This window comes from Leopardus geoffroyi, chromosome C1 (assembly GCF_018350155.1).
Source record: "Leopardus geoffroyi isolate Oge1 chromosome C1, O.geoffroyi_Oge1_pat1.0, whole genome shotgun sequence".
Taxonomy (NCBI): Eukaryota; Metazoa; Chordata; class Mammalia; order Carnivora; family Felidae; genus Leopardus; species Leopardus geoffroyi.
In genome coordinates, this window is record NC_059328.1 from 36,800,030 (window position 1) to 36,817,004 (window position 16,975).

Sequence of the window (16,975 nt, forward strand, 5' to 3'; positions counted from 1 at the left end):
CTCGGCCCATCGGTGACCACAGCACTAGGCCCACCCCCTTCCTGGGGCCGCGAGCGCCGAACTCCTCGAACGCAGCCAATGGGTGATGCGGCGGCAGCACCGCGGGAGGTTCGATTCACTGGGCCTGGCGCGTCCGGAGAGTCCCGGCGGCTGTTAACGCGCGCTTTGCGAAGAGGAAGGTTAAGCCGGACTCCCTGGGCCCGGATTTACTTCTGCGGCTCTTTCCAGCTCTTCCTGGGATTCCCCTCCCAAGCCTGGGTGTTTTACCTGTTCTGCCTGGACCCCTGCTCGACCTCCCCTAGTCCTGGCCTGGCTTCCGCGCTCCAGACCTGGGAAAAACCCCTCCGCAGTCGAGCGCCTAGCCCTCCCCAGGCCTCAGCTTTTCACCCCAGCCCCTTTCCCCTGGCCTGTGATTACTTTTCCCCCTCAACTACTGCCTGCCATCACGTCCACTTGGACCATTATCCCAGCTCTGCCGAATCCGGCACTCCATCTGCCTCCTCCCTCTATCCCAGACTTTACTCACCTTTCCTTGGATACTTCCTCTTTGGACTGCTCTCCCGCCTTGGCTAACTGGCGACCGACACTCTCACAGTTTGGGCTCAAACTCCAGCCCCTGGCTGGATTCCCTCCATCCACACGCTCTCTTTAATTAGCTCATGCTTTCAATAATACAGCAGCCCGCTTTAATCCGCCCTGCTTCTGCATTCCCAGCTGTTGGGTGCCTTTGATCTTTGGCTGATGGGTACTTGACATTTTATGATCCTGAGCCCAGGATGGTAAGTATGGGCATAAGGGAGACTGTGGGGAGCCTTGTGTCTGGGTCTAGTGGACTCAGGCTGCAGGATCTCTGGAGATGCTCAGTTTGCATTTTCCCCTTACAGAGGAAGAGCTTAGCTCCTAGCCAGCTGGCCAAGAGAAAACCGGAAGGCAGACCTGGTGATGAGGAAGATTGGCAGCCTAGGACAGTGGTGAGTACTCTACCCCACAGGGGTATAGGACAGGTGGGATGCAGGACTCTTTGGACAGAAAGGAATCCTGGACTTGGTTTCTGGTGTTACACGGAATGAAGCTGGTCACCTCCAGAAACCTCTTCAGTAAACTTTTGATGAGTGCTTACTTTGCATCATCAGGCATTGAACAAGATAAAATCTCTGTTCTCAAGGTGCTTACTAAAAGCTAATATAGCCTCAATTTTTCTGATAGAAAAGGATATTTCAAAGCCGAAGAATTGGGCTTGGGTTGGGCCTTTTGGCTTCCTTGGGGGAAAAAATGGCTCCCCAATAGCAACTAGCTGCCTGCTTTTTTTCCTCTTTGTCCCCTGCCCAATATCACAGAATAGTAGAATACTATAGGGCCTGCCTTAGGGTCCTGAGCTCACTTGGGCTTAGATTAGAGGAGTGGTGCCCTTCTAGTCCCTCCTAATACTCAAGTACAGTTTGATTTTGGTCTGGGTCCTGTGCTCTGTTGCCTGCTTTTGAGGCTTTCTGGGGTTGGCTGTGGGCAGGACCTATATAAATAAAAATCAACAGGATAATGTAGCATGTACTTCAGAGATAGAGAGAAGTTAAAGAAGGGCTTGGCCACTGGAACTTTGGAGGAAGGGATTAGCTAAGGAAGGTCTAGAAGACCATTTTGGGCTGGGGCTGTATGTGAGAGGGGAAGAGACCCCGTGTTTGTTTCAGGTGTGTCTCGTAGGATCATTGAAAGTTCAAGTACTTTTGGCAAGCTGTTACAGGCTTGCCTGATAGTTCCATGGGGTCTTGCTCTGTAGTTGCACCATTGCTGGTGTGCAGGAGGCTCCTCTACCTGTGAGGGACAAGGCTGCCCCTTGTTACTCACATGGGTCTCAGATTTGAATTTGGGGCGGCACTTCGTGCAGCTGGGTCATAAATGTTGCTGTTTGCGGCTGGTTGCTACTAAAAAATGCTTTCAGTGCTAGTGTCCTCACTGCCTTGGTGTGGGCTGACTGGCTCACTTCATTCACTTCATCCAGTACCCTTCTTCAGATTGGACAAGTTCTGTAACCTCATTAACCTAAGGTTTTCTCACCTGCTAAATGAGTATAATAAATATTTATCATAGGATTACTGTGAAGATGATACACGATAATACATGTAAAGAGTTTAGCACAATGCCTGGCATTTAATAAGTGTGTTAAATGTAGGTGTCATTTTGGTAAACTCTGTGGTCTTCCAGATTTCACCTTTCCCAATACTCTTCTAGACTCCCAAGAAACAGAAATCCAACAGTGGGACCCAGAGCAAAGAGTGTTTCCTGTCGCCTTTTCGGAAACCTTTGACTCAACTAACGAATCGACCACCCAGTCTGGACAGTAGTCAACATGTAAGTCAGAATTGCTACCTGCTGGTAAATGTGTGTGCCCTGTGGAGGCACCTTTCTTGCTTTGTCTAGGGAGGCTTCTACTGTGGGTCCACCCACAGCCTCGAGGGCCTGGAAGAGTCCTGGCCTCTTGCCTTCTGAGATATGTTCCTGACTTGGAATCTCCCCTTGTTTAGAGCTATTTGGGCACCAGATCTCAGGTGGCTCAGATTCCTGAGGAAAGGGAAGGCCATGGCAGGGTATTGGAACCACGATCCCCATGCCAGCTCAGTCTCTCACTCAGCCTAACTTACAGGTTTCACGTGTTTCCTATAGTAAAATCAAATGTAATCTTTACTATGACAGGTTCTGGACATTATCTCATGTAACTCATTTTTTTAAGATGAGGAAACTGAGTCTCAGAGGGATTAAATAATGTGTCCCAAATTACAATTGCAGAGTAGTCAGAGCTGCTTAGTTTCACCAAGGCTTTTTCCACCAAACTTTCTGAGGACTGTTGTATTGAGCTCCGGCTCCAAAAATGTTTGGAATTTCTTGAGTAAGTAATAAAGGTGTCTTTTATTATTCATAAAAAACCCTTTCAGCTACACCTGAGTTTATGTTAATGAGATTTCATTTGTAAAGTGCCTAACCTTGATGGCTGCTTGCTAGGGGAACCAAGCCACCAGTGGCCAATGTTTAATCAATCATGCCTTTGTAATGAAGCCTCCATAAAACCCCAAACGGTCATGGTTTGGAGAGCTTACGAATAGCTGAACAGGAACTCATCCATGTGCCAGGAAGTGGCACATCCCAAACTCCAGAGGGACAGAAGCTCCTGTGCGCAGGACCCTTCCAGACCTTGCTCTATGTATCTCTTCTGGCTGTTCATATCCTTTATTTTATTAAAAAAAATTTTTTTTAATGTTTGCTTATTTTTGAGAGAGTGTGCTCACGCGAGCTGTGGAGGGGCAGAGAGAGAGAGGGAGACACAGAATCCAAAGCAGGCTCCGGGCTCTGAGCTGTCAGCACAGAGCTCGTCTCGGGGCTCAAACTCACGAACTGAACCATGAGACCATGACCTGAGCGGAAGTTGGATGCTTAACCAACTGAGCCACCCAGGCGCCCCTGTTCATGTCCTTTAATAGCCTTTGTGATAAACTGGTAATCTAATGGGTAAACTTAGTTCCTGAGTTCTGTGAGCCACTCTAGAAAATTAATTAAACCCCAGGAGGGGTTGGGACCCTCTGATCTAGAGCTTGTTGGTCAGAAGCACAGAGAGCAACCTGGATTTCGGATTGGTGTCTAAAGTGGTGGGGAGAGGCAGGCTTGTGAGACTGAGCCCCTAACGTGTGGGGTCTGATGCTATCTCCAGGTAGGTAGTGTCAGAAATGAGTTAAATTATAGGACACCCAGGTGGTGCTGAATAATTTCTTGTATATAGAAAACACATCTGGTGTCAAGTGAAGTACTGCGGTAGAATGGGGGAGACATACAGGAGTGTGTTTTTCCTTTACAGGGACGTTTTGGAGGAAAAATGGGAATATATAGTGGACATTAGTTATTTGTGCATTCAGCAAACATTTTAAAACATTTTTATGTAATACTTGATAAATACAAAGGAATATGCATATAACATGTGAGATAAAAAACACCTGTGAACCCGCTATCCTGCACTAAAACATCAAAGTCCTAATCCCTTTTCCCATCCTGAGAGGTAACCACTATCCTGAATTATCTTCATCATCCCTTGCTTTTGTGATAGTTATGTGTATATAATTCACTAAATAATACATTGTTTAATGGTTTACTGAGCCGTTAAAAATGGTGTGTGGTTCTCTGGGACTTTTTTTTCTTTTAATTTTTAAAAATTTTAAAATATTTTTTTTTAATTTAGATTCAAGTTAGTTAATGTATAGTATTGGTTTCAGGAGTAGAATTTAGTGATTCATCACTTACATGCAACACCCAGTGCTCGTCCCAAAAAGTGCCCTCTTTAATCCCCATCACCCATTTAGTCCATCCCCCCACCCAGCACCCAGCCAGCAACCCTCAGTTCTCTATATTTAAGAGTCTCTTATGGTTTGCCTCCCTGTCTGTTTTAATCTTATTTTTCCTTCCCTTCCTATGGGACTCTTCATTCAGGATTCATTCAAGTTGTCCTATGTAAGCATATGACATAAGTGCAGGTGTAGTGGGAGTATACAACAGGGGTCTAACCACCCGGAGGTTGGTGAAGACTTGAATCTGAGGGGTAGGACGATTAGGTTGAGTCCTCAAGGATATGAGGAGTCAGCCAGGTGAAGAGAGTGGGAAGTGTTCTAGGTGTGTTCTAAAGGCAAAAGTGCCTCAGGCCCAGAAAAATCTTACAGTGCAGCCCTGGGGATGAGCACTTAGATGTGATGTGTTTTGAAGTCTGATAGGATATCTAGGTTTGGGGATAGTTGCAAGTATAGGTAGGTGTGGAGCCTAAGAGGAAGCTGGGGACTGGGAATAGATCCGGGATCCTTAGCATAGAGATGATATTTGACACCTCCAAAGTGTATTGGAGTGTCACAGTGAGTGTGCATTCAGGAGCTGAGAGACAATCCCTGAGCCCTGAGAAACACTGACTTTTAAGGGGGTTAAGCAGAGAAAGAAGAGCTCATTAGGGGGCTGAGCATGAAGTTCTAGGTCCTGACCTAGAGGTCAGAATAGTAGGAGAGTGGTGTCATGGAATTCAAAGGCAGAGAATATTTGAGAAGAATGAGTGGCCAGCTTTATCTTCTACCAACATAAGGATAGGGACATGTCCACTGGAATTAAGGTCATGTAGGCCATTGGTGATCTTGGCCAGTCATTTCAGAGGAGTAGAAATGGCAGAAGATACCAGGAGTGGAAGATTAGAAAAGGGAAGCAGACAATTTGTAGCAGTTTGAAAGGGAGGAGATAAGAGGTCAAAGGAATTTTTGTTTTTAAGATAGTTAAGCATGTTTTGAATGCTGGTGGGAAAGTGGTAGTAGAGAGGGAGAGGCTGAGATACAGGAAAGATCTAGCAGAACTGATTGAGTGAATCTCTCTGGAAGAGGGAAGCTTTGACTTTGGTGGGAAGGAGGGATACTCTTCCTCTTCTATCAGAAGGAAGGGATGGTATGAATTTTCAGTAACTAAATAAAGTGAGAGCATGCTCTCTCCCCTGCCTCTGTCAGTCTTACCAGACCAGATTTTCTGAAGCAGGCCATTGCAAGTCTTACAGGCTGTGCCGTCGTGTTTTTGGCCAGGGATGCTCATGCTAGTTGTACAACTTGCAGTTCTCCCTGCGGGCCCTATGGTTACTGGGTTTTATTGAAAGTCTTGCTTTTTAAATCTGTGCATAAGTTTTTGGCTACCCTGAGCCTCAAATCTAGCCTTCTGTATTGAACATATTGAAAAGAAGATTTCAGTTTTTTGGGGGTGCCTGGCTGGCTCAGTCAGTGGAGTGTGACAATATTGGGGTTGTAGTTTCATGCCCCACATTGGGACATTGAGTGTAGAGATTACTTTTAAAAAATCTATTTTATTTTATTTCATTTCATTTCATTTCATTTCGTTTCATTTCATTTTTAGGGGGAGGTGCAAGTGAGTGAGGGGCAGAAAGAGAGAATCCCACAAGGGGCAGAGAGAGGGAGAGAAGCAGGGCTTGTGCTCACCCAAAGTGGGGCTCATGCTCACCCGAAGCGGGGCTTGAGCTCACCCGATGTGGGACTTAAAAAAAATCTTAGGGGAGTCTGGGTGGCTCAGTTGGTTAAGCATCCAACTTCGACTCAGGTCATGATCTCGCAGTTTGTGGGTTCAAGCCCCATGTTAGGCTCTGTGCTGACAGCTCAGAGCCTAGAGCCTGCTTTGGATTCTGTGTCTCTCCTTCTCTCTCTGCCCCTCCCCTGCTTGCGCTCTGGCTCTCAAAAGTAAATGTAAAAAAAAATAAGTAATTTTTAAAAAATCTTTGAAAAAATTGTTTTAGAATTGAAGCTAAATTAGAAAGGAAATTAGAGTCCATCTCCTTTCTTTTCCTCTCCTTTGAAGAGTAGCTTTTTGATAGCATTGTTCATATATGTTTCTCATTATCATTGCTATTCATAATTATAATAAGCATAGTCAATATGCTTATTATAGTCAATAAAAGATTTTATTCAGCTGCAAAGAAATATGCAGTTAACAGAGAATTTGGGCCTTCCTCCAACCTTCCCTTGTCATGTTATTTAATGTGATGAAGTTCAGTTCTCCACATTCTTTTTCTGTCTTCCAGTAGATGTCAAATGTGTTCATTACATTTTTCCTATTTAAAGTACACTGAGTTTCTAGAAATTTATGATCAGTATAGCAGTGGGTCAGAATAAAAAGGTAAAAAATTTCAGTGCAAGACAGGTGTGCTTTTTTCCCTATTAAACCTTTTTGTTTGAGGGGAGTATTTTTCATTATTTCTTTTTCCACTAATGTATTACCCATTAAAACTACCATGAGGGGTTCTGTTTTTTCTCTTTGCTATCTTGGGTTTTAGCTCTTGTTTTGTTGAGGTTCACAGGCCATTGTAATTCCCCAGAGGGCTCAGGGACATTACACACACACACACACAAACACACACACACACACACACACACACACACACACACCCACCCACCCACCCACCCACCCACCCACCCCAGAACTTTAATGGGAGTTGTCAGAGTTGGCTCAGGGGCTGGTGCTATGGACTCCCCTACCTTCTCTCCCTATCTTCTCTCCTGCCCCAGCCTGACGTGGGTCTTGAACTCATGAACTGTGAGATCACCACCTCAGCCTAAACCAAGAGTTGGATGCTTAACCAACTGAGCCACCGATGCACCCCTCTGGTGTTTTCTTCTTAAGGTGCTGCACCCTAGGGAATATTTAATTGTCCTCACTGACATGGCCTTTCATGAACGAATGGGTCTAACCCTTGTGGTTGATTGAGGTTGGTTACTTGCCAGTGGCACTCTCCTCTCCCTGAGTATTTGTGGAATCTTATGTAAAGCCTCAAAGATGAAAGCTGTTGTATAAAACCTAATAACCTAATAAGGAACACATGTCCTTATGTTTTTTTTTCTTTTAAGTTTTTTTCTTTTAAGTTTTTTTTCTTTTAAGTTTTTATTTATTTTGAGAGAGAGCACATGCATGTAATCTGGGTAGAGACAGACAGAAAATCCCAAGCAGGCCCTGTGCTGACCAGGGGTAGGGTGGGGTGGGGGAGCTCAGTCTTATGGACCATGAGATCATGACCTGAGCCGAAATCCGGAGTCGGACGCTTAGGTGCTCAGGTGCCTAGGTGGCTCAGTTGGTTAAGCTTCAGACTTCAGCTTAGGTCATGATCTCCTGGTCCTTGAGTTCGAGCCCGCATCAGGCTCTCTGCTGACAACTCAGAGCCTGGAGCCTGCTTTGGATTCTGTGTCTCTCTCTCTGCCCTTTCCCCATGTGCACTGTCTCTCAAAATAAATAAGCATTAAAAAAGTCAGACACTTAACTAACTGAGCCACCCATATGCCCCTCCTTATGTTCTAAATGCATCTGAGTGAGATGTAATCAAAATATAATACTCTGAATGTATTTATTATCTTTAAATTTTAGACTGCATTTGTAGAAATATCCCCAAACCTCTCCAATCAGTCCTGAATCCCTGTTTCTTTTTCTTTTTAGGAAGCCTTTATTCGAAGCATTTTGTCAAAGCCTTTTAAAATTCCCATTCCAAATTATCAAGGTAAAAATAGAGACTTTTCTATCTTTTGAATCAATCATGTGCAAATGTATGATGAAATGAATAGAGGAAAACCTCTGTTTCTGTAATACATGCTTACTTTGAAATTGAAGATGCCAGCCCAGTGGTGTCTGTGTATGGAATGGCTCCAGAGGCTTGCATGAAGGCTGTATTTGATAGTTTGAGCAAGGGCTGCCACACCTGACTGCCCCTCATCTCCTTGGTGGGGATGTGCCAGTGCTCAGGAATCTCCTGGTGGGCCCAGGTGGTTGACGGGCCCAGGCTTCATTCAGTCTGAGTAATTTCAGTAGCATCTTGTGTCTGAGGTTGGCTGTGTCTGAGACCTGGGTTCTATAGCGTTTTCCCTGACCTTTGTAGAGCATATTATTGTGCTAAAACTGGGACTGGAGAGGGAGGAGGCCAACTTTCAAGAGCCCTCCATCTTGAAAGGCCCTTTGGGTTCCACACCTTTCTAGGATTGACTTGAGATGAACAAGACCCAACCCTCCAGAAGTTTATAGTTAAATGGAAGAAACAAAATGGGGAAAAACTGATCTGAAGCAGGTTGGGATAATGGTCAGGTAGAGGTGCCCCGCTGGGTTTGGAGAGGTTCTGGGAGAGAGAAGGTCGTATGCAAGCTTAAAGGTCATATGAAAGATAAGTATTTAAGCTGGGTGTGCTGATCTCAATATAGAGCCCCAGGTGACAGATTGTTGGTTTCTAGGTCCTCTGGGCTCTCGTGCATTGGGCCTCAAAAGGGCTGGGGTCCGCCGGGCCCTCCATGACCCCTTGGAAGAAGGTGCCTTGGTTCTGTATGAGCCTCCCCCTCTGAGTGCCCACGACCAGCTGAAGCTTGACAAGTATGTGCATTGGTATTTCTTGAACAGGTTTGGTTTTCTGTTAAGTGCACATACCTGGGAGGGCAGAGGGAATTTTGGTGTGACTTTTTTTTTCCCCCTTGGGATTGGCATGCTTTCAGAGTGCTGTCATGACCACTGCATCATCCAGAGAGTGGGTAGGTGGGGAAGGAGAGTGTGTGGGGAAGAGCTTGTGGGCATGTCCAGTTGGTGGGGGTTCCTCACCCTTCCTGCCAAGCTTGCTCAAGGGAGCAGGAGGGATTGATGACACAGGGAGCCCTGTCCTCACCTTCTAACTCCTGGAGCAAAATTTTGCTATGGTTTGATTATCAGGCTAAGAAGGTCTTCTCTTAGGCAGCTGCCTCTGGCCTCTAGATCAGCAGGACACAACTTCCTGAGGGTGTGGCCTTGCACATGTCTGAGCACTATATTTTCTTTGCTGTGTTTTCTCAGGGAAAAACTCCCTGTCCATGTGGTTGTTGATCCCATTCTCAGTAAGGTCTTACGACCCCATCAGAGAGAGGTAAGGGGAGCTGGGGTAAAGAGGTATGAGATGGGAGGCTGTCATCCCTGGGGCTGCAGCAGTGTGGATCAAAGTGGCCTGAATGCTGTTATTCCCCAGGGAGTAAAGTTCCTGTGGGAGTGTGTCACCAGTCGGCGCATCCCTGGCAGCCACGGCTGTATCATGGCTGATGAGATGGGTCTGGGCAAGACGCTGCAGTGCATCACGTTGATGTGGACGCTTTTGCGCCAGAGTCCAGAGTGCAAACCGGAAATTGACAAGGCAGTGGTGGTGTCACCCTCCAGCCTAGTGAAGAACTGGTACAATGAAGTTGGGAAATGGCTTGCAGGGAGGATCCAACCTCTGGCCATTGATGGAGGCTCTAAGGACGAGATAGACCAAAAACTGGGTATGGAGCCTTAACTCTTCCATAGAGCTTGCTCGCTTCTTGTGTGTATGCTCACTGATGGCCAGCAGGTTGAGGGCACTGAGGGGGTGGAAGAGAATTCCATGGAAAATAATTGAAGTAGTTTCAGGCTAAATTAAAGAACCGTGAAATGTTTAAGGTATTCTAAGATTTGTTCCCTTGACCTGTTTTCTGTTGTAGAAGGATTCATGAACCAGCGTGGAGCCCGAGTGCCTTCTCCCATCCTTATCATTTCCTATGAGACATTCCGCCTTCACGTTGGAATCCTCCAGAAAGGGAGTGTTGGACTGGTCATCTGTGATGAGGTACTTGCCTCTCAGCAGTCTGGGTGGTAGGAGGAAGTGTTGAAATCTCCTAATAACTGCCATCCAAAGGCTGTGCCAGTCACCAGGGAATATTAAGGACAGAGCTTGTTGCCTTAGAGGACGCAAGTGAGAGGGAGAGCCTTTGATACCAGCCTGCCAAAAGGGATTAAGCAGTGCTTGGAACTTGAGGAGGGTGAGGTACTGGGGCTGTTTGATTGCTTCCAGTCAGTATTCTTAGACTGAAGAAGGACTTTGAAGGATGAGAGGGATTTGGATAGGTGGAGACAGACTGTATAGTGTTTAAGGGAACAGGTTCTGGAGTCAGACTAGTTTTGTTTGTTTGTTTTTTAATATTTATTTTTGAGAGAGAGAGAGGGAGACATGGAGTGTGAGTGGGGGAGGGGCAGAGAGAGAGAGGGAGACACAGAATCTGAAGTGGGCTCCAGACTCTGAGGTGTCAGCACAGAGCCTGATGTGGGGCTCCAGCCCACAAGCTGTGAGATCATGACCTGAGCCAAAGTCAGACACTTAACCGGCTGAGCCATCCAGGCACCCCAAGAGTCAGACTTGTTTTCAAATTCTAGCTCTTCTACTTACCAGTAAAATGACGTCGGACAAGTTACTTAACCACCCGAGCCTCTATTTTCACGTCAGTAAAATGGGCTTATAATATTTGTTTCATGGGTTATTGTGAGGGTTAAATGAGGTGAATGAGGGAAAGCTCTTACCAAGTGCCTGGTATGTCCTAAGGTATGACCTTTGGTAAAGGTCATAGAACTCTGTTTTTTTATTCTAGGCTGGGGGAATGCATATGAACAGAAGCACAGAGGTAGGAAAGTCCAGTGTGGACAGTCCATACACCTTACACCAGTCCGTATTGACTCGCTGGGACAGAGGGAAATGTGGCAGTAGTTACTTACTAGCCTTTTCCACCCCTATGCGTGAATGGTGGTAATGATGCTACTACTTAGAAAGGAATGAGGGTGGTGGGAGCTTCCCAGTATAAAGAATTTTCCAGGGGCACCTGGGTAGCTCATTCAGTTAAGAGTCCAACTCTTGGTTTCTGCTCAGGCCATGATCTCATGGTTTGTGGGTTTGAGCCCTGCGTTGGGCTCTGCGCTGACAGTGCAGAGCCTGCTTAAGATTCTCTCTCTCCCTCTCTCTGCCCCTCCCCCCTGCTCGCGCTTTCAAGGTCTCTCTCAAAATAAATAAACTTAAAAAATGAATTTTCCAGGTTTTCAGGGTGCTTGGCTACCCTGAGGCTGCTACCATTATTTGTACCTCTTGGGAAGAATTAAGGCCACCTTGCACACCCCTGGGTCTTTAGTGGAGATGTGGCTGAAAGACTTGGCCCCCATTTGTCAACTGATTGGGAAGCTTGACTGTGCTCTGGGAATTGTAGGTTATTAGCTCAGTATCCGAGGGACTTTTGGGACAGGACAGAGAAGAAAGGCTTACTTTTGGGATGCCATGCTTGCTACTTATAAGCTCTTTCCCAATTAGGCTTTTGTCCTTAATAAAGAGTTAGTCTTTGTTGGGCAAGTGTGCCAACTTCTGATACCTTGATGGGCTGTTCTTGTAAGAGTAAAGGATATAGGAGGTTGAGGTAGGGTATATGTGTGATAAACCCTATGAAGCTCAGGGTCCTAGCCCATCTGGATTTTATTCTGCTCTGTAGTGTTTCTTTTCTTTCTCATTCTCTCTTGTTTTCTGAGCTGACTCTGCAGGGCAGAAGGGACCAGGCTGCTGCTTGTCACACTTAGCATCCTGGCCTGCCTTTTTACTCATCTACCTTTTATTTGTCAGCAGTTTGTCAATTGTCAGAGACCTGAGGAAGCCAGTCCTGGAAGACTGCCTACTCTAGGAGGAGTTTGTCCTGTTCATACCCACAACTTCCTTCTAGCTGATGGGTCTTTCTGGAACACAGAAGTGCTGCGTAATAACTCTGTGTACAAAATCTTTGATCCCTCGTAGTAACCTGAGCTAGGTTACTCAGGTTACTCAGGTTACTAGGGCAAGTCAGAAGACATGGGGTCAGCCTTGGTGTTGCCACTTGTAAGCACAATGCAGAAGAGACTGCTCAGAGACTCAGTGACTTCTGTACAGTGGATGGCACAGGGTATACCTGAAAGGGACACGATCCTGATCAAGAGAGATCTATGGAAGCATTTTGGAAAGTGTATGAATAGGTGAGGGATTGACATCATTGTCATCTCCGTTTTGGAGGTTAGGAGTGCAGTGACTTGCCTAGGATTTCCCCTGTGAGGACCTAGTGAGCTGGGACTTGAATTCAGGCCTGGGGTTTTAAGACCGGGCTCTTATCCCTTAGTGCCTTGGATATAATCCAAAACGTGGTATAGGAAGCTTGGCTTAGGTATGGAAAGACTGGCCCTTTTGTCTTTAAAAAGGATAAACGGAGAACTCTGCCAGAACAGAAATTCAGCAGCAGCTTATTAATAAGAGCTCTGACAGCTTTTCATCTGGCCAAATATTTGATTTGCTGAGATGCCAGAGTTTGGGTCTTATTTTTATTATTTTTTAAAAATTTTATTTTTAAGCAGTCTCTAACACGGGGGCTCAAACTGAGGACTCTGAGATCAAGAGTAGCATACTCTTCCGACTGAGCCAGCCAGGCAACCCAGAGAGTTTGGGTTTTAAATCTGTGGGTGATGGTGGGAGGAGCTGGGTCTGGAGCTAGGGTGTTCCCATAGGGAGCTGGTATTGGCTTTCACTTCCACAGAGACCCACAGGGATAGTGTGTCAGCCCAGTTCATTTGTTGGATTATTTATTAAGTGCCTGTCATGCATCAGGCCCTGGGAATCCCATTGATATCTGCCCTCAGGGAGCTTCAGTTTAGAGGGACCCAATCGTTGACCCCTATTTCCCTAGGGTATTTTTTGGGTTTTTCTGTTTGTTAAAAAAAAAATTTTTTTAATGTTTATTTTTGAGAGAGAGAGAGACAGAGCACAAGCAGGAGAAGGGCAGAGAGAGAGGGAGACAAGAATCCAATGCAGGCTCCAGGCTCTGAGCTGTCAGCACAGAGCCCTACGTGGGGCTTGAACCCAAGAACCGCAAGATCATGACATAAGCCAAAGTTGAACGTTTAACTGACTGAGCCACCCAGGTGCCCTTCCCTGGGGTCTTTTGGGGAATTTCCTCACAAGCTTCAAGTTTTATTTCCCTCTTTGGCTCCAAAGTCTCAGCCTTCTGTTTTCAGGACTAGTGCTTGGAGCCTCTAATCATTTTTTATTTTTTGTTTGTTTTGGATGTCTTAAAAATTATTATTATTATTATTTTTTTTTTTTTTCAACATTTATTTATTTTTGGGACAGAGAGAGACAGAGCATGAACGGGGGAGGGGCAGAGAGAGAGGGAGACACAGAATCGGAAACAGCTCCAGGCTCTGAGCCATCAGCCCAGAGCCCGACGCGGGGCTCGAACTCACGGACCGCGAGATCGTGACCTGGCTGAAGTCGGACGCTTAACCGACTGCGCCACCCAGGCGCCCCTTAAAAATTATTTTAATTGAAATGTAATTGACATGACATTGTATTAGTCTTAGGTATACAACATCCAGTCATTTTTAAAGATTAAAATTCTATGTCTAATTTTTCTTTAATAGCAACGTTTGTTATTCTTTCATTTAACAAACATTTACTGAGCAGTTCTCTGTGGGGGACTCTGTCATGTACACCAAGTTATATTAAGGCAAATCTGACATGGTCTCTGTTTGAAGAAGTTCCTGTCTAGGTGAGGAGATTGAGTACATACAGTAGAGTATGATTAGTACTCTGTGTAGCAGTAGACGAGAGGCAGAGTAGTACAGTGCCCAGATTTTGGAATCACAGAGACCTGAGTTCAAATCCTAGTTCTGCTACTTCCTTAAAAAAATTGTTTTATGTTTATTCATTTTTGAAAGACAGAGAGCACAAGCAGGGGTGGGGCAGAGAGGGAGGGGGCACAGAATCCAAAGCAGGCTGCAGGCTCCGAGCTCATAGCACAGAGCCCGACGTGGGGCTCGAACTTATGAACCGCGAGATCATGACCTGAGCCAAAGTCAGACATTCAACCGACTGAGCCACCCAGGCACCCCCTAGTTCTGCTACTTTTTACCAGTGTGGGATTTTGGTGTGTTCACCTTTCTGAACTTCATTTTCTCTAAAATAGGTATGACAATTCCCACTCATCTAATTGTTATCTGGATTATAGAAGAGAATATACAGGAAGTGCTGCTTATTAGTCCAGTGCCTGGCACTTGGAAAAGATTTAGTAAACAGCTATTATGTACAGAGTGCCATAGGAACATGGAAGTGGGAGATACCAACAGCTTGGGGTCAGTGAGGAGGGCTTTGCATCGGAGGTGACATTGAGGAATTTGCCTGTGGGAGAGAATTCTGGGCAGAGGAATGGCATGGGCAAAGAGACCTAAGGAACTCCAACATTAGGAGTGAGGAGGAGTTATGGCTTCCTGGACTAAGACGAGCTGTGAAGACTTGTCAGAGAAGTTAGCTGGGGTCTTACTGAGAAGTGCTAAACTAATGAGCTTGGACTTGATCCTAGACACAGGAGGGTCAGTAGAGGGTCTGTGTTTAATTTCATCGTACAAGGCTGGCCAGAGGGAGCATGCTGACTTGTTTGTCCATTCTTTCATTGGTGGTTGCATTTGGGGCTGAAATGGAGACTGTGGATAGAACAGGCGCAGGCTTGATCTTGCCCATGTGGTTCTTGGGGAAAGAGGGAAGATGATAGGGTCCTTTACCACTTCCTTGAAAAGGGCTTAAAAGAGAGAAGTAACAGGGTGTGTATGAAGGATGGGTGACGAATTGGGGAAGAGATACAAAGGGAGGAAGAGAGGCTCTTAGGATTCTGCAGGGAGCGGGAAGAAGGAGCCTGGGCCAAGTCCAGAGGGACTTGGGCTCTGACAACCCAGACATGGCCTGTAAACCAATCCAGAAAGCATCTGGCTCAGGAGGTGTTCTGGGTTGGTTTGGCTAGTGGGAAGGGAGGATTCCCTGAAAGCATGGGTCACTAATGTGGCTGAATGTCTCTGAAGAGGATAGGCAGGCTGCTAGGGCTCTGGAGGTTAGGGCAGGGAAAAGGAGGTGAGGTAATAATCCAGGGAATCGTTGTTTTATGGATGGATGTAACACTAGTGGTCTGGAAACTGAAGGTCTATCCCTTGAACATGACATTTCTCCGTAAGCAAGCAGGTAGGTTCTCATTCTTGCTGTGCCCTGCCCAGTTCCTAAGGCCCCAGAACCTGTAATGTTTGATTCCTCTTTCCTCTTTTCCTGTCTACACAAGACTTTGCTATCATTAGGGATGCCTTATCATGCCCAGGCCTAAGTGAGAATTAATTTCCTTGCAGGGACACAGACTTAAGAACTCTGAGAATCAGACTTACCAGGCCCTGGACAGCTTGAACACCAGCCGGCGGGTGCTTATCTCTGGGACCCCCATCCAGAATGATCTCCTTGAGTATTTCAGCTTGGTACATTTTGTTAATTCGGGCATTCTAGGTAAGATTCCAGCCTTGTCTGCTACATTGGAGAGGAGCCTTGCCTTGGCCTTGGGAGTATAACTCTAGCTGAAGAGAGAAAGGAGAGAATGCTAGTTATAACATGTGGGTCACTAGTCACTCTTGTAGGAAGGCTTCTCTTGTCAGGGAGTAGCAAAGCCATTGGGAGACCGTGGTTCTGCTGAACAGCTCAGCAAGGACCACTGTAGCCATTTTTCCAGTACAGAGGTAGCAGGGGCTATGCACAGTATGGTGTCACTATGAGCTGGGGGTGGAAACACTACCCCTAGGCATTTTTGCTCATTGCATTGTAGCTGCCTCATAAGAGCTTTGGCCTCAGAACAGACTGTCTTGGGCTGTTTTGTTTTGTTCTAGACTACTTTTTAGTGTACAATTCAGTGTCCTGAAATATACTTACATTGTTGTGCAAATATCACCACCATCCATCTCCAGAACTTTTTTCATCTTTCAGAACTGAAACTCTACCCATTAAATAATAACTCCCCATGTCCCATCCCCCCTCACCTCCCAGCCTCTGGAAACCACAGGTGGACAGTTCTTGCACTTAAATATCTATGGGAGGATGTCTTAGTGCCACCTCAACTTGCTGTTGCTCAGGAAGATGGCTTTAGGCAAGAACCAGCTAAGCAGTAGAATTTTCATGTGAACACATTTGTGTAACCACTATCAGATCAATTACTGCCACCATCTCAGCGGCACCCCCTTCTAATCATTATTCTCACCTTTTCCCCCAGAAATCTCATCTGACTCAAGATTGGTTTGTCCTATTTTTGAACTTTTGTAAATGGAATAATACCAAGTATTCCTTGGCATCTAGTTTCTTTTTGTTCATTATGTTTGTGAGATCAGTCCATGTTGTGCAGTAGTTTGTTTTCTTGTTTGTGTATTTCATTTTCATGAATATACCAGGCTTTATCTGTTCTGTTGGACAGTTGAGTTTCCAGTTTTTTATTCTTTTGAATAATGATGTAAACATTTTTGTACATGTCTTTACCTGAGCATAGTATGCATTTCTGTTGTGTACATATGCATTCTCTGTCCTATGAGTGGAATTTCTGGGGTATGCATGTGTTTAGTTCATGTGTTATGCATGTATTCAGCTCTAGTAGATACTCTGGCTTTCTTTCCAAAGTGTGCCAGAAGTGTATGAGAATTCTAGTGTCTCTACATGAGGGGTCAGTACATCTTTTCTTAAAGGGATAGGTAGTATTTTAGGTTTGCAGGCCTGTCTCTGTTACAACTACTCAATTCATACTGTAGTATGAAAGCAGCCATAAAGTATAAATGAATGGGCATG

General features: G+C 45.6%; 1 protein-coding gene across 3 annotated transcripts in view; it reads left to right on the top strand.

Moving 5' to 3' along the window:
- Positions 1 to 16,975, top strand: part of RAD54L (RAD54 like) — a 25,737-nt gene continuing 8,762 nt past the window's right edge. The window contains exons 1-10 of one of the 3 annotated variants that reach the window (XM_045477207.1): positions 1 to 179; positions 715 to 779; positions 885 to 971; positions 2,227 to 2,346; positions 7,990 to 8,050; positions 8,772 to 8,907; positions 9,358 to 9,427; positions 9,527 to 9,815; positions 10,014 to 10,138; positions 15,508 to 15,658. In XM_045477207.1, coding sequence (XP_045333163.1) covers positions 777 to 779; positions 885 to 971; positions 2,227 to 2,346; positions 7,990 to 8,050; positions 8,772 to 8,907; positions 9,358 to 9,427; positions 9,527 to 9,815; positions 10,014 to 10,138; positions 15,508 to 15,658 — 1,042 coding nt within the window. In that variant the 5' untranslated portion in view covers positions 1 to 179; positions 715 to 776. Of the gene's footprint in view, positions 180 to 714; positions 780 to 884; positions 972 to 2,226; positions 2,347 to 7,989; positions 8,051 to 8,771; positions 8,908 to 9,357; positions 9,428 to 9,526; positions 9,816 to 10,013; positions 10,139 to 15,507; positions 15,659 to 16,975 lie in introns of those variants that run through there. The other 2 variants (XM_045477208.1, XM_045477209.1) reach the window with 2 other exon arrangements.